The sequence below is a fragment of the Prinia subflava genome, chromosome 3, assembly GCF_021018805.1.
Source record: "Prinia subflava isolate CZ2003 ecotype Zambia chromosome 3, Cam_Psub_1.2, whole genome shotgun sequence".
NCBI lineage: Eukaryota > Metazoa > Chordata > Aves > Passeriformes > Cisticolidae > Prinia > Prinia subflava.
Genome location: NC_086249.1, coordinates 44361655 through 44381131, shown reverse-complemented (window position 1 = coordinate 44381131; position 19477 = coordinate 44361655). Strand labels below are relative to the sequence as shown.

Genomic DNA, 19477 nt, shown 5'->3' with positions numbered 1-19477 from the left:
CAAGAGCTTTGGATGATACAGTCTGTTGGTCTTTATTAGCTATTTGTTTTCTTAAAGCATGCTGTAAGTTACAAGGTGTCTGCATCTGAGAACCTGGCTTTAGTTGGAGGCAGGGGGAGGGTAGTGCCCTGGGTCCCTTCACTGAGACTTTCCAGTAGGAAGGATTACATGATAAATATTCTTCCTATAGGTTCTCTCCACACAAAGAAATTACTGAGGCACGAATGCTGTGAAAATGGAATTGGAAAGAGAGATTGCAGATGAGGAAAAATGTTTAACAGTTTTGTTTCATGATGAATTCATTATAATCAAGGATTATAGGCAGCTTTTATTTGAAGTATTTTAACTTTGTGCTGAATAACTCAATAGTAACAGATTCAGCTGGTTATTTAAAAATATTGCAGGAGTGAGAGAAAAGCTAATTCTTGAAGTGAGTGGTGACTCTCCTTTGGCCTTGCAAGTAGAGCAAAAAGACACGTATTCTGTAGCAGCAGAAATACTGCAGCTGGGCTTTTTCAGTCAATCTTAGTATTGTCTACAGTACCAGTGCGTGGAGTTTGAAACTGGAAGCTTTGGATGAGTGGAGCAAGTAGAAAGTAATTACATTTTAGCAGGGTGTATTGGCTGGGTATCTGCTGTGCAAATCCCATTTCTGTGTATTGCATCAGCAAGGAAAGATGTAAGTCTTGCACTGTTATTATGAGTACGAGTTATTTTCTTTCAGAATCCTTGCTGGGATTGGCAAGCATTCTTTTCTAGCACTTCTAGTTAAGAATTCAAAAAACTGGTTCTGTCTGAGCATTGCACCATTCTTGTGCCTGCCATTTGCTGGCCAGGTACCACAGCCAAGGGGTACTGGCTGCAGAAAGCCAGCTGAGGCTCTGTCTTAAGGATACTGGAGAAAAAAAATACATCCTTTCCTCACTGAGACATGTCTCAGGTGGAGATTGGGTTTTGTATGGTCTCCTTGAGGGAGAAATAAGTTTTTTAAGTTCTGTTACCATCTTTTTTCTCTTTCCTAGGATATGATGGAGCTCCTAGAGGAAGATCTGACCTGTCCCATTTGCTGTAGCCTGTTTGATGATCCTCGAGTCCTGCCCTGTTCACACAATTTCTGCAGAAAGTGTCTGGAAGGAATTCTTGAGGGAAACGTGCGGAATGTGCTTTGGAGGCCATCCCCTTTCAAGTGCCCCACATGCAGGAAGGAGACTCCTGTCACTGGAGTCAACAGCTTGCAGGTCAACTATTCCCTGAAAGGTATCGTGGAGAAGTACAACAAAATCAAAATAACTCCAAAAATGCCTGTGTGCAAAGTGCACAGTGGACAACCCCTGAACATTTTTTGCCGGACAGACATGCAGCTGATCTGTGGGGTTTGTGCCACCCGTGGTGACCACACAAAGCATGTTTTCTGTTCCATTGAAGAAGCTTATTCCCAGGAGAAGCGGGCTTTTGAAACCTTGTTTCAGGGTTTTGAAACTTGGCGTTGTGGAGATGCCCTCTCAAGGCTGGATACCTTAGAGACCAGTAAGAGGAAAGCTCTGCAGATGCTGACAAAAGATTCTGACAAAGTGAAGGAGTTCTTTGAGAAGCTGCAGCACACACTGGAGCAGAAGCGAAATGAGATTCTGTCTGACTTTGAGACCATGAAGCTTGCAGTGATGCAGGCCTACGATCCAGAAATCAATAAGCTGAACACGATTCTGCAAGAGCAGCGGATGGCTTTTAACATTGCAGAGGCCTTCAAAGATGTGTCTGAACCCATCATATTTCTGCAACAGATGCAGGAGTTCAGGGAAAAAATCAAGGTGCTCAAAGAAACCCCATTACCTTGTTCCACTGTGGACATCAGTCCCACAATGAAGAGCTTTGATACCAGCCAGTGGAATGGAATAAAACTTGTTGATGTGGACAAACTTTCCTTGCCTCAGGAAAGCAACACTTTTAAATTCGGGATTCCCTCAGTCTTTTCACGCAGATTTATAGTGAACTCTCTTATTTTCTTGCTCATTCTTGCTGTCACCAGAATGTCCTTTGTGGAGTCAGTGATTGACAATCTCCAGTGCTGGAAATCTCAGTTCCTTACAATTTGCTTGTCCTATTTGGCAGATACCGTGGAGATAGCAGATCATGCAGTCTTTTACTGGGAACAGATGACAGATGGAGCTTCACTTTTAAGAGAAAAGTGTAAAAACTACACGTTGGTTGTACTGGATAACGTTGCACAATTTGTGTGCAAATATAAACTGTTGTGAGGTGTCTGCTGGAATATAAGAACTAAGATATGGGGAAGAAAACATGGGACTTCTTAAATTAATTGGTCTTTTCAGACTTCCAGTGAAAACATTCAAAGACTCAAAATGATTTGAAACATTCATAATGTTCACATAGTTTGAGCATTGCTAAACCAGAAAGTGAAATGGAGCTTTGAAATACACTTTGTTGATTCTTCTTTCAGTGGTGATTATGAGAACATTACTCACTGTAAATCATTGTTCTTACCAAAATATAGGGCCAAACTGTATCTTTAGTTTGATGTTAATGTAATTGTAGAATAAGATAAAAGATTGTAGTTTAAAAAAAAAAAAATCTAACTGGGAGATTGTTTGGAAAGAGGAAGAAGAGTTGTGATTGAGGTGAGCACTGTGCTGACAGGTTTGCCAAGGACTGCCCTTCCACTGCAAAATGCAGTGTGCATCATTCACGTTCTGGAACCAGCTTCTATCTGATGATACTTCTCTCTGAAGTAGCTATATGTTTTGGTTTGGATTTTGTTGTTGTTGTTTTTTTGGTTGGTTTTTTTTGTATAGCCAAATGTTGTAATTACCCTGTGCATTCAGATTATGTGTTCTATACAAAAATTTATCTTGAGGGCAAGCATAAATTCTAGAGGTAATGATAAGCACAAGCTGCAAGATGGTATTTCCAGCATCAAATTGTCGGGGTAGCTGGGCTGTTTTGTTAGATCCTCTTTATTTGAAGCCACACTTTCTTAAAAACTGGCCTTAACATAAAGAACTTAGTGCAGTGAAAAGCATGCAGGGGTCTGCCACAGGAAGGCAGCCTGGGCTCTAGCTCTCCAGAGGTGGCAGGTACGAGAGCTGCTCTCCTGTCCATCTCTGCCTCTCTAGATTGCAATTCCAAAAGCCAGGAAAAATGATTGGATGATTCCTGGAACAGGTTGTGTGATGCAGCAGGTGTATGGATGTTGGTGGTGTTTGAAGAACCTTGTATAGTTTCTCCTGCTGTTTTCTTGTTTTTCTGTATCTCATTTCAGGAGCTGATGGAATTTTCTGGTTGCACTGACTTGGCCTTAGATAACAGTGATTTAAAGGGTACCTTAAGTTTGAGTTCTCTGAAGTGCCCTTCTTTAGGAGAAATGTCTTGCCTGAAGCACATCTAACCTCTTTTTGCAGTGGTCCTATGAACAGCAGTGTAAGGATTGAAAGCATTGGACTGACATTTCCTGAGAGCAAATATAACGTGTGCCATACTTTGGGAATATTTGTTGGCCTCTCTCAAGATTTCATAAGTTGTGACAGTCAATTCACTGTATTCTGGTAGTCCTTGCAAGCTGTTCATTTCAAAAATAAAACATTAAATTCCCAGAATCAAAGTTTCCAAGCAACCAAACCCAGCAAACAAAACTATTGTACATGGTATTTACATCTTTGTTGCCTGGGAATCCTGTTGCTGCTCCACACCTCACTCCAAACACTTGCTAAAAGCACGCAATGGTTCTTGCAGCTGCCTTGCAGTTTAGGAAAGATCAGGTCACAGACATGTAGTTGAGAGAGCTGTGATTCCTGAGTGGCTGAGGTGGCCATGAGTAGTCGAGAGGTGATCGTTCTGAGTGTGGGAGGTGTGAGATTCGTGACCCGGGCTTCTACCTTGCAGCAGTTCCCCGAGTCCAGGCTGCCTCGGATGGTGAACGACGATGACTGGGAGTTTAAACTGGTGAATGGAGAGTTTTTTGTGGACAGAGATGGAGCTCTGTTTAGTTACATCATGGACTTCTTGAGGACTCTCCAGGTATCCTTACCAGCTGATTTCTCAGACTATCAGAGGCTGCAGAGAGAAGCAGAATTCTATGGACTCTACCCCCTGGCCGACCTCCTGAGCCAAGAGCATTTGCTGAAGCCGAGGCTGGAGATCTTGGAAGTGCGTTTTTCTCTCCAAGAAATGCAGACTTTTTTCCGGATCTTTGGCTCCTGCAGCACCACCATTGAGGCACTAGCTGAGCAGATCACTGTGTTTACAGGGCAGCAGTCAGGACAGGGCTGGAAGAGCTCTTTTCCTTCTCAGAAACCACTCGTTCCACTTCCTTTGGAAAGACCCTCTCATCATGATATGGTTTTTCTGTGTGGTACTGAGTATTGTGCTGGTGACCAGTTTGTGGCCAGGTACTGTTCCTAAGGTGACTTCTCATTATGGATATGTCTTTGTGACTTCCAGTTCATGAAGTGCATGCTACATGGTAGCAAACCTCATTTTAAAAAAACTGAAAGAAAAGAAATAGGTTTCCTTTTCCTGTTCGATATTATCTTTTTTCTAGTTCTGAAACACCATTTAATTTGGTACACTGATTTGCCTGTTCTTCAGCTTTCTAAAATATTGTTCTCGATGTTTGTTTATGAGCTCTCTTTTCTCTCTCTCTGCCATTTCCTCCTCAGTCACTTTAGAATTTCACAGTATCACCTTCTAGAGAATATGAAAAACAGAGTAAAATGAAGGAAAGGAAACAAAGAAGTACTGGGGAAAGCCTTAAAATCTCCACTAGCTTATGGTGCAAAAGGCTTTCATATGGAGAACAGGAAACAGAGAATAACAAGAAGGGTTAAAAACTCCAGTGGAACTGAGACAGCATTTTGGAGACTGGAAAGCTTTTGTGGAGCTTTTTATTCGGGGGGAAAGAAGAGACAGATTATTAACTGTATGCTTCACAGTGGCTTTTCTTTGAATTCAGAGCCAGGTTCTGTTTTTATGAAGATAACCATGTATCAGTAATTTTTGTGATAGCAGTGTCGTATTCTAATGACTACTTAGAGTTTTTAAACTGTCTTTTGCTGGATGTCTCTATTGTATGGAGACATGTTCTTACTGTATAAGAAAATGTTGACCTAATTTGTCCTCTGTGGCTGTTAGAACATCTGGAATTTTATGGAAATTTCATTGAAATATTTCCAAAAGGGTTATTCTATTTGAATACATGAACCAACACAGCAGTCTTTTGATTATTTTTTTAAGAAAATAAAGTTTATCTTTCTTCCAGCTTTTTTTGGCTAAGAAAGTAGAATAAGAACTACTTTGCATTTGTGAAGCAATATGTATGTTTGTGTGCCAAACCTTAAATTTGTAACATATTACTAATTTTAATGGACTAGCAATTGGTTGAGTAGGTTATGTCAACTTAAGTAGTGGGGAAAATATTTCCAATTTTTCTTCAGACTATTTCTTCAGACTTTGCTCTGCAGATCAATAAAAAAGCTTATCTTGAGTAATGAAACAAGTCAAATTTGATTATGTTGCCTTGCTGAATTTCTGTCTCCTTAATCTTTGTGGTGACATGGATTTTTTTGCCTTTCTTGTGCTTTCCATGAATGTTTGGTGTACTGTGAACTGTGGAACAGTTTCACCTGTCAGTTTATATATTTTGTAATAGTATTTTTACCTGACTTCTGCTCCTCAGAATGTCTGGATAGATTCTTACACTGTACTTTATATCAAATAAAATCATTCGAGGCCATGTGAAAATGATTTTCATATTTGTTACCACAGGACCTGCTGTACAAGGTAACTTTGCAATAAATGTCACTCTTTGTAGAGAGAGATCCTGTATGTTGGAGAGTGATGCTTTTGGGTGAACGTGACTTTGCTGTCCATCATTTACCTGAAAAACTGTTGCAGCATTGCAGAGCCTGCTGCTCCCTTCTCCTCCACTTAGTGAGACAAGATGGGGATTGTCACAGATACTTCTTAAGAAAGTAAGTTTTGTGGTGGGGGAGGGTGTGAAAGAGAAGCATTTCTTCCCCAGCACATAACTCGGTGAACTGAGAATTACTCATAATGAAGGAAAGAGTCCAGTTGTCCTTAAAAGAGGAAAAAATATCTGGAGCCTTGGTTGCTGTAAACAGTGCAGCTGTGTTCGTCTATGCTGTCAAGAAGTAGTTAAAGTGTGTTGTAACTGCTTTTTTTTTTTTCTGATTTTAGGTATGTTTCCATAAAGCCTGATAATAGAAAGCTGATTAACGGTACTAATGTGCTAGGCCTGCTGTTTGACACTTTACTCAAAGATGGATTTCACCTCATAAGCACCAGGACAGTCGCCAGTGAAGAGAAGGTTGAATGCTACACTTTTGAAAGGATGAAGAGGGCACCAGGCCTTGCCATCATGGTGAACCAAGCCCCAGGGAGCTCTGGGGTAGCACAGGCAAGGAGAAGCCAAGTGCAGAAAGGGAAATGAAGGCATTTCCTTCCATCTTTTGAATATAGAAGAGGGATGTGTCAGCAATAGTGGCCTTTTTTGTTTTGTTTTGTTTTGGCTTGTTTGAAACTGCAGCTATTGAGGGAAGTAACAAACACATTTTCTTTAAAGTATTTAGGGAAAAAATGCTTTCTTGCCTTTTTCTGCTCCACCCTCTTTAAATAAAAGAAGCCCAGATTCAATACTGGGTTTGTGGACCAGATTTCAGCATTTCCAAGAGTTGTTTTTGTTTTTTCTCTGTGGCTAAAATTTATATGAGGACTTGCAAAGCATCAGCCATCCTGTCTACAAAATTGGTTTTATGTTCTGTGCTAATCTGCAAGTAGACTTAAAAGACATGGTAATACATGAAGAAATAACATCTTGATGAACTGTCATCCCAACAGTTTGGAGAAGTGGCTGGAGGAGGAATGAAAATCCCAATGATTGATGAGTGCTTCCAGTCACTGACTCTCTTGCAATTGGCTGAGCAGTGTAAGGAGAACATCCCAAGCTGTGCTGCTGTGTGGCTTTGTGAAAGCCATCACTGAGATCTGAAATAATGTGTGATTGGCTCTTGCAGAACACTCTGTCCTCCCACTCTGGTGGCATTATGATGCTCTTTGGTTCTGAGAATTAAATGATAAAGATCTTTGTGAACTGAAGGTCAGTTAATTTTTACTGCTTTCACCATAAAAAGGATGAAAATGTGATAAACAGCCCTTCAGATGAAGGAGTTTGTACAGTTTCAGACAAAACAGTGCAAAGGATTTTTTAGCACTTGTTAAGTACAACACAGTTGAAAGGCTTAGCAGAAGTGGGTTTAAGAGCTTTGGGAATGTTAGTCCTGTACAAAGCTTTGTAAAGAGGCTAAAATCAGCTCAGGTACTGAGAGAGGTAAGTTAATGAAGCTTTATAAATTAATCTTTTCTCCTTCCATCAAGGCAGGGAAAGAAGATAGCAATAACTTGAGGGATTCATTAGCTGCATCTCTATTTTATTGCTGGTAAAACACCATCTTCCCAAGGCTTCAAACAGCCCAGAAGAACCACTTTGGGCTTTTTTGGCTGACCAATTAGATCTGGCTTTTCATTAGTTTTAGAATGTGAATGCATTGCTTTATTTGCAGCACTTGATAATGGGGATGGGATCAGCCATCTGTTGCTTGTCCTAAGGAGTTTCAGTGAAATGGATCTTCCCAGGCTGGTGGTGCCAGTGTTGGACTCCTCTTTTCTTGGCTATTTCTTGGGCATTTCAGCTTCAGCAAAATTCAGAAGCTGAGCAGAAACAGTGAGGTCTTTGCCTGTCCTAGAGCTGTTTGGGTTGAGAATGTGATTATGGGACTACATCTCCTAAGCTGTTTACAGGTTATGTAATGTAATAAATGAGAATGTAAGAGTGAATGCTTTCACTTCAAATGGGATTTTTTTTTGGTCAATAATGTCAGTGTGTTCATATTTGTCTTGAAGTAAGATATTTCATAGGGTGAGAACCATCTTTTTTTTATTAATAAAGAGAAAGAAAAGACAAAATACTTCAATTTTTAGAGAGCCCCAAAGGTTTTACCTATGCCAACATCCGTGTTCCATGTCTTGGCAAAATGAATGTTTGATACAACCATTCCAGTAACACTTTATGATGGGCTGAGCACTTTCTGGTTCCTTTCACAGGTTAATTTTTATTTAGCTCCAGCATCATTCTATGAATACAACATCTGGCTCTGGAAAATATACCAGTGCAAGTTGCTGTCCTGTAAAGAGCCTTTAGATGACATACGTGCTTTACCTCGCCCTTGGGTAACTGTGTGTTGTGACAGTGCTTCTTTTGGAAGCAAAGCACATGACCATCAACAAGCTTGGGTTCCCAGAGTTCTTCTAGCATTTATTCTTACTTAGCTCTGAACTGAGAAGTGTTACCTTCTGTCATTTTGTGTTCCTGCAGAGAACATGACTAGGCTCTCCCACAATGCTTTCATTTTGTTGTTTTGGTTTTTTTTAACTGGTAGTTCCTTAAGTTTGACAGCATGTGTGTGAACAACCTGATAGAAATCTGTTGAAAGTGTCTGACTGATACCAGTAGGACATCCATGACTTAAATGGATTATTGATTGAATAAATTAATTTAATTGAAGCCTTTGAAGCTTTTCCTTGAAGAATTTCTTCAAGGAAAGCACCTTACTGGATTTCTTTATACAGAAAAAGGAAGCAGTGATGGTAGAGCTGCAGGTGTTGTGTAGCTTCAAGCTACAACTAAATAGCACTAATTGTGGAGGAACAGGTGAAATTATGTTCATTCACGGACAAATGAGTATAAAAACAGCTCTGATTTACTAGGAGGATCTTCAGCTGGCCTCCACCTTGCGAGGTTATTTATGCTACTGCGAAGTGTTGCTGAGACAGACTGGCAATTTTTCTGTGCCCTCTTTGAAGTGGTGTGCAGTGTAACCTGCAGGCACCAAGGCAGGAATTTAGGAGTAGTGGCCAAGGTTTTTATTGCACCTTCCCTTCTGAAGCCCCAACCAAGCAGGAATGCAGCAGAGAGCAGACTGTGTGGTGTGTGTGCTCAGCAGAGTTGTTCACACAGAAGGGAACAGCTGTACAAGTGGATTTGGCTGATAAGAACTATGAGTCTGAGTGATTTTAAAAGTTGTTTTGTCAAAACCACATTATGTGCTAAACCGAGTACTTGCACCCAAACTTTGGCAGGCAATTCAACTCTGGTATCTCACAACACAATCTCTGCTAGACTAGCAGCGTGTTGAAGGTGACTTGGTTGTGCTTTCACATGTGACAGAACCAGAAGCTCTGATTGCTCACATCTAGCTCTATTTTTGATTAAATGGGAATGGGATTTTGAGACATTTTCACTTTTATTTTCCAATAAAGTAATTTGTGATCCCTGACATAATCCGTTTCTTCAATTCATTGCCAACCTTCTCAAGAAAATTCCTTTTTTTCCAGTAAATATGCAAAATTTGCTGATTTCAGTAAACTTCACTGCTGTATTTGCCTTTTTAATTTTCCCTGGATTCAGCAGAAATGTGCAAACTGTTCTAATGCCTGTGATGCTAGAAAGGGACTGCCACAGTGCTGGGGCAGCCCCCTCACTCACTGCCGGTGAGCCCTCTGTGCTTTGTAACAGGCAAGCAGACAAAAAAGAAACTAAATGGTAAGGCAGCACCATCATCCCATCCCACTCATGGGGACTGCAGTGAACATGGCAGATCATCCAAAATGAGGTGATAGCTTGTACGATTTGCAAAAGCCAGATGATTCAGAAAAACAATGCCTCATTTGCTGTACACTTTCTCATTTTAATCAATTTCTCTCCTTTATAGTTGGGTTTCATCCTGTGTTTCTATATTCAAGTCTGTCAAGGGCTTTGCCAGTACAATCTTGTGGTGCCTGTTGAATGTCCCAACAGAGTAGAGGTACCACACACTTCTTCCATCCCCCTGTTCTTACACCATGTTGACTTCCTTTTCTAGTGATTGGTGACATTTTTTATGCTTTTAAGTAACTTTTTGCCTGCTTCTTCACACACTGGGAAGTCTCTCTTGTGTCATTCTTATCCCTTTCAGGGACATGTCATTTATTTACCACTTGAATTATTCAGTATTCTGCTGATACCAGGAAGGACAGAGTCTATTGTGATATACCTTCTTGTTCTTTGGGTATTGATTTCAATGACAGTTCATGAGGGTTTTTGTTTCTTTGGGAAGTGCAGGCACTGCATTTTTATAGGTCCTGCAGTCAGCACTCACGTGATTGTATAAATGATTAAGAATAGACATTTAAATAAAGCTCTAAAAATAGATACAGTAGACTAAGGTGCTGTTTAGACTAAGACTGATCTCTTTGCACTGGCCATAGTACTGGGAAATTTTCCCCTTTACTAAACAATTCCAAACCATTTTTCACTTACCTTCATAATTGAATTTAATGGAAGTACTAGATGAGGAATTAATAGCCATAGGGGAAAACAACGATGCTGGAATAATTGCATCATGCCCAGTGATAGTAGCTTTTGTTAACTTTGGAGAAACTTTTCTGCCCATTGAACTCTTCCCACTTTTTACCTATTTTGGTTGGTTTCCAGCTTTCCAGTGCTCAAAAATAACTCCCTTAATCTGATCCAAGCAAGGCTGATGTGCTTTTGTCAGTCTCTCAAGTGCGTAAGTCTCAGGTACATCCAACATAACCTGGGTGATATTTTGTTTTGATCCCCAACTGAATTCAGTACCAGAAAGCCACCAGAGTGGATCAAAAGTCCTGTTTGAGTTCACAATGAAGCGTTCATAACTGAATACTTTTTTTTAAAAAAATTTGTTCCTAGATTGCTGGAAAGTGTTACTAAATATTCACTGAGAAACAAGCTGGGAATTATCCAAGAAGAGGAGGGAGGCTCATTGCCTCTTACTCCTTCCCTCTGATTTGTGCTGAACCATTGCCAGGCTTTAACTTTACAAGGTTTACTTTTATCGATTTTCAACAATAAACAGTGGGAGTATCTTCAATAAAAGATTTACAGTGCATCATGAAGAAATACAGCTCCCTACCAAATATTATATTGATCTATTCCCAAATGCTACTGAAACAGCCTATAAAACCCCAAATGAAGTCCAGCAACGGAGAACTTCCTCTCTCTAGTGACAGAGGCATATGACTGTTATGTCTTCAGAAGACAATAAAAGGGAAGGGAGTGACTCTGCTTCTTTGACCATATCTTCAACAACCCAGTTAAATCTGTCAGCTCAATGTAATCCACATAAATAACGAACTTGGGAACCAAGGGAACTGCTAGTGTGTCTGAAGATTCCCATTCTTTGAAGCTGCCTCTCCTGCTGCAGTCAGACCATAATTAGTCACAGAAGGCCTTGTTGTAACTAGTAAATGGATGGACCAACAATGACTTGAATAGTCTGCTTCTGGCTGGAGATATGCCTAGAGCCCTGAATATTCTCAAATGGGTGGGTAAGATGTAAATCACTAGTCATCATATAAAATACAAATAAATCTGACTTCTATTTAAAAAAAAACCCTCATTTTTTTAGACCATCATGTAGTTTCTGCTGAAATAACCTCCTGAAGTGTGATCTGATGTGTAAATTTTTCCAAGAATCCTTCCTCCATTTCTACTGTTTTCATTCTAATGGAATAGTCCAATAATTGGTGTCTTCTTTCCGGTCAGCAAGATGACGAATGTAGCCCTAAAGGTTGGAAACAGTAATGTGTACAAGTCTGGTGTAGAAAATTAATTTAGGGCTCTGCTTTCTAAGCAAGTTACTGTTACAGCAGTCAGCTGAGTGCTTGCTGAAACTGCGAAGAATTAAACATTGCAACATTGTTCCATCCTGATTCTCCATTGGAAGAAAAAAAAAAAGGCAATAGATCAGAAACATCAAGTCTGGGGTTTTACTCGTACTTTGGAGCCAGGAACCGAGTTTTCTTTGAATTTTAAAGGCATTTTGTAGCTTTCATTGAGGGCCTTCTGAAAAGGATGGTTTATGGGGTTTTTTTTGTTCCCCAGTGATATCTAAACTGAGTAATAAAATAATTGCTGACATACTGGTTTATTTACAATGTTGTATTCAACAATAAACAGAAGGCATGCTGATCCTTCCATCCTTTAATCTTTGTGTTTTTACTGTCTTCAGCCTGCTCCTCAGCCAGGTGCTGGTGGAACAGAGGAAAGGACAGGTAAGGACAGGCAGAGATACACAGAAGGCAGCAAACTCACTTCTTTCCCATTACAGAGAGGAAGTAAAGGAATAACATTAGGCTAGAAAGAGTCATGGCCTTTGTGGGAGCAAAGAGACACAACTTACTGTACCAAGGAGAGGATAGAGCTGCCAGAAATGTTAATGCCACTGGACAAGGAAAAGCAGAGCTCACAGGGGTGAACAAATGGGTGGGTAACAGCTGCTATACAAACCTGGAAATGGCACAGAGTAACATGGACAAGAGACTTAAATGTTCATGAGACTATAGGGATGTTTTATTTTTTTCCAATGTGTTAGGTTAATGCATCTATAGAATATCTTCCAGTAATATTTGCATACCTGAAGAAGAAAATTTCTCTTTAGGAGGTAATTCCTGCATACGTGCTGTGAAGTAAAACATTGCAGGATCCAGACATCAAATGGATTAGTCATGTTGACACCTCACATCTGGAAACAGAAGCTAAGCTGGATATGTCCAGTTGGGGGCCTTTGTTTCAATGCCAGTTGCACTATGGTGAGCACTAACCCTGTTGGTAAGTTCCTAATTTCCCATAAACTGGAAAGGTATCTCCTGGAACAGACTGGTTTACCTTTTGTTTTCTCCATTTGCAATTCTATCCTTAAGCCATATAATACTAATTTGCTACCTATAGTTGTTCAAAACATTATCTTCTGAAGATGGCTCAGAACACATCCCCACGTGGATCCCCAGAACACATTAGTAGCTTAAATATGGCCATGTCAAGAATGTGAATGAAAAATTGTATCTGCATAGCCCCTGATGTAACAGAAGTTTCTTCCATCATTGGTTAGGCTAAAACTGCTTTCTGCTCCTATAAGATTTCTTTGACAATTGAAGAGTGATAGTGCAATCTAGACTTCACTGGTGTCCATAGACAGTCCCAAAACCTCTACAAATATATATCGGAAAAATGATGGGCAAATGATCTTTTTGCAAGATTCATCTTTTGGGGACTCCCTGCTGGAAAATGTCGTAGCAGGCACAGGAACACTTGAGTGACTCCTCTGTTGGCTATAGTTTGTTCTCATGAGCTGTGCTGTAACTGTGTCTTGTGCAAAGCTATTGAAGTCTGACCCCTCGAATCACAGAATGGTTTGGGTTGGAAGGAACCCTTAAAGGCTATCTGGTTCCAACCCCTCTGCCATGGGCAGGAATGCCATTTGATAGACTAGGTTGCTTCAAGCCCCATTCAACCTGCTCTTGAACAATTCCAGGGATGGGGCTTCCACAGCTTCTCTGGGCAACCCTGTGCCAGTGTCTCACCCCCCTCTGACCCATGAACTCAATGAGCTGAGGTAGGCTCTGAGATTGAACAGAAAAGATGAATGTGAAGTCACAGAAGGCTAATGAACATCAGACTGCTATGGTTTGGATCATATCTTCTGTGAAGGCATCTATGCTGACTTCTTGTCTACCCTCAGGACCAAGACAAAGCCATGAGTGAAGGATTTATTGACAGTTCTTAGATCATTTACGGAGTGTTCAGAACATGCATGCATATGTAGGTTTTTGTTCTGAAAGAGGCAGTGACAAGCACACAGGTCTTACACTGGAGGCAACGACACCTAGAAAGACCACACAGTTCCTCCATGCAGGGTGGTAAACAGTGTGGAAATAACTGTTTTGAAAGCTCGGAGCTCTCAAGGCTTTCTAACGTGGTAGTGATAAACTGCTGGCTGAAAACATTTCTCTGTATCTGATCTTTCAGCTGTGCGTATTTACATTCTTGAGATCTGGGACAGCCAAAGTGAATACTGTACTGGAATTGGCTCACTACCACACTTCCCCTTCCCTTTTTAAGAGATAAAAAGGGATCTCTTTTCCATAGGAAAAGAAGCAGTGTTACTAATGATCTAACATGCTCTCATAAAACACCTTGGACAAAAAGAAGTCAGTGAGTGACTAAAATAGAATACACGAATCTCTGTGACAGTTGGTAGGCATTAACACATTGTAAAACCATTTCAGTGCTTGAAAGGAAGAGGTACAACTTTAAAAACGTTCCAAATGTTCTAGTGCAGTCAGACACTGCCATGTGGATGAAAGAAGCAGGTGAACTGCTACACACAAGGAAGCTGTCTTCTTTTTTCCTCTTGAAGTCTTGTGCTGCTTTGCTGTAGGGCATGCAGGCCTGCAGGGTTGGAAAGCCTATGCTTTTGTGATGCCTGTACTTGGCAACTGGTGTTTACTCTTCTTGGGGATCTAAGAGTGTGTACAACCCTGTCTATAAAAGAGAATGCAAAACACTGAATAGGTTCTTGTGCTTCTGAAAACCCATAAAGAAATACTTTTTATCAAGATGTCTGTCTCTGGAAATGCCATAAAGGCTCTCTACTGCACCATAACTAAATCCCTTTCTAGATGTCTGTGGCAATGTTTACCATTTCAAATTAGTGTTTGCAATATTAATTAATAATACTCTATTTGAGACCCTCATTTTCAGAAGGTAATTCTTTCTGCAGCAGATATAAAACTTCAGCATCTTATTGCTTTAGGTATCAATATTTCCTGTCATTGGAGGCAGCTTTCACAGAATCAATTAGCTTGGGAAAGACCTCTCCAATCATGTCCAACCTATGACAAAATGAACATCACCTTGTCAACTGGACCACAGCACCAAGTGCCCTATCCACTCTTTTCTTAAATACCTCCAGGGATGATGACTCCACCACTCCCTGGGCAGCCCATTCCAATATCTAATTACTCTTTCTGAGAAGAAATTCGTCCTAATGTCGAACCTAAACTTCCCCTGGTACAGTTTGAGGCCATTTCCTCTCATCCTGTCACTTGTTACCTGGAAGAACAAACAAACAAGCTCTCTGCAATTCCTAAATGGATGTTGTAGCAAGGTGGGTGTCAGTCTTTTCTCACAGGTAACAAGTGACAAGATGAGAGGAAATTGTGCTAGTGTAGGTTTTGATTGTAAAAAAACAGTAGGAAAACTTTCTTCACTGAAAGAGTGGTTAAGCATTAGAACAGGCTGCCCAGGGTAAATCACTATCCCTGGGAAAGCTCAAAAGGCATGTGGGTGTGGCACTTGGCTAAATGGTTTAGTGGTGAGCATGGTGGTGCTGGGTTAATGGTTGGACTAGAGATCTTGGAAGTCTTTCCAACCTTAATGCTTCTGAATCTGAGAGATGCTGAAAAATACAGGAAGTTCCCATCTGTATAAGCTCCCCTAATGTGAACCACATCTGCCTTTCTACTGGTGTAGGATGTCCAAATAAACAGAACTGTACAGAACCTTTCATTCTTCTGGTTCTGACTAAGCACACAAGTATTTTATTGGAACTAGTCCTACAGGATGCCAGAAGCTTATAAATAACGATCTCTGAGTACCAGCAGAGTTGAGAATGTTTGCATCCATACTGAAGGCCAGATACCCATTGAAGTTTATGAGGGGTGATTCTGAGCCTGATTTGACAGTGAGGAACTGGATTTCTCTGATGAAGCTCAAGGATTCAAGAGCAATTCAACCTTGCTATAATTAATTCTTGGTGCCACATTGTTACTGATAATTTCTCTACCATTATGGCTACCACGGAATCCAAGAACTGTAGACCACTGCATCATGAAAACTCCAGCTCTGCATCACTGGACTGCCTGGTGTTCCCAAGTCTGAGCTGTGCTTAATTTCTTCAGAAGAATTTATGTAGGATAAAATCAGGATCTATTTTGTAAATGTTCTGTTCCTTGTCTCCATCTAATCGAGGTCTAGACATGTTAGGAGACTTGCTGACAGCCTAGGACAAGAAGTTAGAAAAGCAAAAGAGCTCTGGTCTTTCTCAAGTGTTTCTGCTCAGGCAAACTAGAACCAGAAGCCAGGTGCCTGTATCACTTGTAACATCTTGAGGCAAGATGTTTCACTTGCTCAGCTTTCTTAGAAGATTCATGTGATGCTCATCAACTCAAGTAAAGTGCATCTTATGTAGACAGTCTTTAATGACTCCAGCACATTACATAGCAAATGTCTGAATGCTAGGGAGGTCATGCTCATTCACGGGGTATGCAGAGACATGAAATCCTTCCTAGGCTGAAGCAATTTCTCCAACCAAAGCAAAAAAACACCCAAACCCAAAACCCAGAAATGCTACAGTTTCTTAGCTAAACCACATCTTAACAGTTCTTTAAGTGTTAATATAAACAAATAAGAAGGTAAAGTAAGAAAGAAAGCAATGAAGATTAGTGAAAAACAAAATTACTATCATTGGTTAATGATAAGCTGTGTAGCCACTGGCAGTTTGAAGAATGAGGGGATGGATTAACACCACTCTTACACAAAGAAATTAAGTTATTGCTTTCACAGGTACTGCTGAAAAATTTCTGCTCTAGTGGTACTCATGGCTGCATGCAGCGCCTCTGTATCAATGCACAACACACACACACACACACATAGAAGAATTACAAGTATTCTTAAAGATGTTAGAATTCAGGAGGATACTTTTTAGTTTTGCCCATGTAATATCCAGAGGCAGATTAAAGGAAGTATCAGGGGTAAATAAGTTCAATATAAATTATTTGGTTTTAACATAAAGGGTGACAGAGAAATTCCTATCTCAAGGATGTGCCTTATGGAGATTTATAGTAGTTTCCTCAGGTGTAGATGTCCCAAAAGAAGAGCCTATTGAACGCCTGAGCAGCTCAAACACTATAAATCACCAGGACCAGGTGCTGTTTTTAAAAGAATACTGCAGTAAACATAAAAAAAACTGGAGATCAAGTTAGGATTCTGTCAGTTATGATTAAAAATGTCCACTCGTCTGAACAATTGTTCACAGCTAAAGAGAAAACCCTGCTGTTTTGGAGGAAATTGAGATATATTCATAGCAAAAGGTAGTGCTTTTCTCAGGCTACTTACTTTATGCCTGAATAAGCATAAAATAATGGGATCACAATATAACAGCTCTGCAAATTATCTGTATGTTTTAAGTGACTTGGATTACTTATACAAACTAAAAATTAAAGATACTCCAATAACCATGAGGAAGTCCTGAAGATCAATCCTAATTTGGGAATGGACTAACCACTCCTCAGAAGAATATTTTAATTTCTCTGAACAGGAGAAGTTATTTGAATCTTCAGCCTAGAACAGGCTCTAACCTATGGTGCTAATTTAAGAGGGAGATTGTAAACTCTCTTGTGAAAAAAACAGAACCCAAACCAAACAAACCTCTGAAACCCAAAGACTCAAAAAGCTGCTTCAAACACAGAAAGAAAGCAGTCTGAGGGTAGATTGCAGGAGGGAAGAGGTGAATCCCCTTGCTGGTTGCTGAACAGCTATGAAGTTCTTTTATGCTGCTCCCTGCTTTCCATCTTCAGCAGATTTAGAGAATGTAGGAGCATAAAGCAGTTTAAAGCCACCTTTACTGGTGGCTCTCTTCAGCAGTAAAATACAGAACTTGGGCATAATAGAGGGCTGTGATGCCATTTACAAATACTTTGTTATCTCAGTGTTCATCTACTGGAAACATAAAGTATTCCTTTAGTGTGCTTTAATGGGTACTTATATTTATTGTATGCTGACTTTACCATTACTTCAGGAAACATCTTAGGAAAAGAATATGGAACATGCAAGCAACTGCACAGTTGGGCCAATAAAAACAAATTCCACTACCCTTTGAAATCCTACCTGCAGCTTGCTTTCATCTGCTAACAGCAATAGTTATCACTGCCAACAACTTTGAACAAAATAGTTTTGTGACTTTTTTGCGCATATCCTTGATTTAACAAGATGGAGAACATCTGTGGGCAACTTCCACTGGGTATTTTTTCAGAACCAGGACATGTGAATTTGAATCTCCTCAGGCTTCTGAAACCCAGGTTTTCTGTTTCATGGAGGCTTCTCCTTGCCTTGAGATTGTTTCAGGTAGTTTCTTAAAACTCTTCTGAGGGATTTTAGTAAGTCATGGCAATTTTAAACCAGCTCTTTGTTCTGTCCCCATTTTTCCCATTCCCTCTTTTCAATCACAGTACGCACCTTACCCTCTTGTTTCTTCCAGCTGTTCCAAGATACCTGATCACTGATTTTTTAAATGAGTTCTGAGAGTGAGAAAAAGTCCTACAGCACTCTGGCTTTCTTGGCATCATGCTAGTCTTCTGTGCTGTAGTAGAAAACTAATTGTCACATCAGTTTCTGTAGCACTGTTACACCTATGGATTTTCAGCCACAAACCCAATTCCTTCAATGAAGATGAGGTGTTATAACCTTGGCCATACCTGATACAGAAAGAGATAATTTATGTATTGTTTCATTCAGAGCAGAAGATCCTGTACCTCTGTGACAGTTCTTTCTGGAAGCCTAGCATCACCCAGTACTACATTTCATACAGTATCTAAAGTATTCCATCACTACATGGATATACAGTGACCATTACAGGGGAGATTTTAGGTTCTCTTTACAAACACTTTGGAAAAAAAAAAAAGCCAAAATGCCAGTAAGCATCCTGCAATTGTCAGCATGAGACATGAATTTCATTTTGAATAAGAACTTCTTCCCTTCCTCAACATATGAGAAAACAGAGTATGCAGCTAGTTGCAGTGGTAGTAACTTAAAACACATACAAAAAACATCTTAAAGCAAAGCAAATGTGATTAAAAAACACCCAAGACTCCTGGTAAAATTGTACCTTGTTGAATAGCACAAACTCATAGATGTGCCTGCAAGCAAGTCTCAGTCATTAAATAAGGCTGTACCTGGTTAGTTCACTGCCAGCTTACAAACTCTTACGTTTTAAAACCCCGCATTTTTGACAGAACTATATCTCAATACTTTGCCTTAGGCTGTAAATGTGTTATTAAAGCATTCCAGTCTTAAGTTTTATCACAAGGATGAAGTACTGCTCTACATTTTTAGTACAGCAATTTAAAAATAAACTTCTCTAAAGGCATCAAGAAACTGTGTGCAGGCCCTCTATTTAACCAAGCTTTAACATTTCTTATACAGAAGAGATAAAACTTGATTCAAAGGTAGTTTTTACGAGCACACACATTTTTCTTCTTCCTCCACTTTCTGTATTTGTGATATGGGATTGAAAAAAATTGCTTGCTGAGTGCAATGAACAGCTGAACTCAAGCACAATTCCTTTCTAGAATCTCCACAGCAATACAACCAACAGGGGGCTGTCTGGCTACACAATGTTATCAAATCTGCAGTGAAATCCTTTTCCTGACTGTACAACCTACCATTCACCACACTTCGTAAAACTGGTTGAGGAACAAGTAATTTAACAGATTTCCAAAACAGAATTCTTGTCCATCTTTGTCTTGTACT

At 40.0% G+C, this 19477-nt stretch overlaps 2 protein-coding genes across 5 annotated transcripts in view; both read left to right on the top strand.

Moving 5' to 3' along the window:
- TRIM13 (tripartite motif containing 13) overlaps positions 1 to 3611 on the top strand; it is a 14065-nt gene extending 10454 nt beyond the window's left edge. For all 4 annotated transcript variants that reach the window (XM_063392053.1, XM_063392054.1, XM_063392052.1 and 1 more), the window contains exon 2: positions 1023 to 3611. In XM_063392053.1, the coding sequence (XP_063248123.1) occupies positions 1026 to 2255 (1230 nt within the window). In that variant the 5' untranslated portion in view covers positions 1023 to 1025 and the 3' untranslated portion in view covers positions 2256 to 3611. The remainder of the gene's footprint in view (positions 1 to 1022) is intronic.
- Positions 2284 to 19477, top strand: KCNRG (potassium channel regulator). Its single transcript, XM_063392056.1, has 2 exons — positions 2284 to 4403; positions 6211 to 19477. The coding sequence occupies exons 1-2, from the start codon at positions 3826 to 3828 to the stop codon at positions 6461 to 6463; spliced, it is 831 nt and encodes a 276-aa protein (XP_063248126.1). The 5' UTR covers positions 2284 to 3825; the 3' UTR covers positions 6464 to 19477.

Coding starts and splice junctions, on each gene's coding strand:
- KCNRG (XM_063392056.1), top strand. CDS start 3,826: ATGAGTAGTCGAGAGGTGATCGTTCTGAGTGTGGGAGGTGTGAGATTC. Junction 4,404..6,210: donor GGTGACCAGTTTGTGGCCAG/GTACTGTTCCTA, acceptor TTCTGATTTTAG/GTATGTTTCCATAAAGCCTG.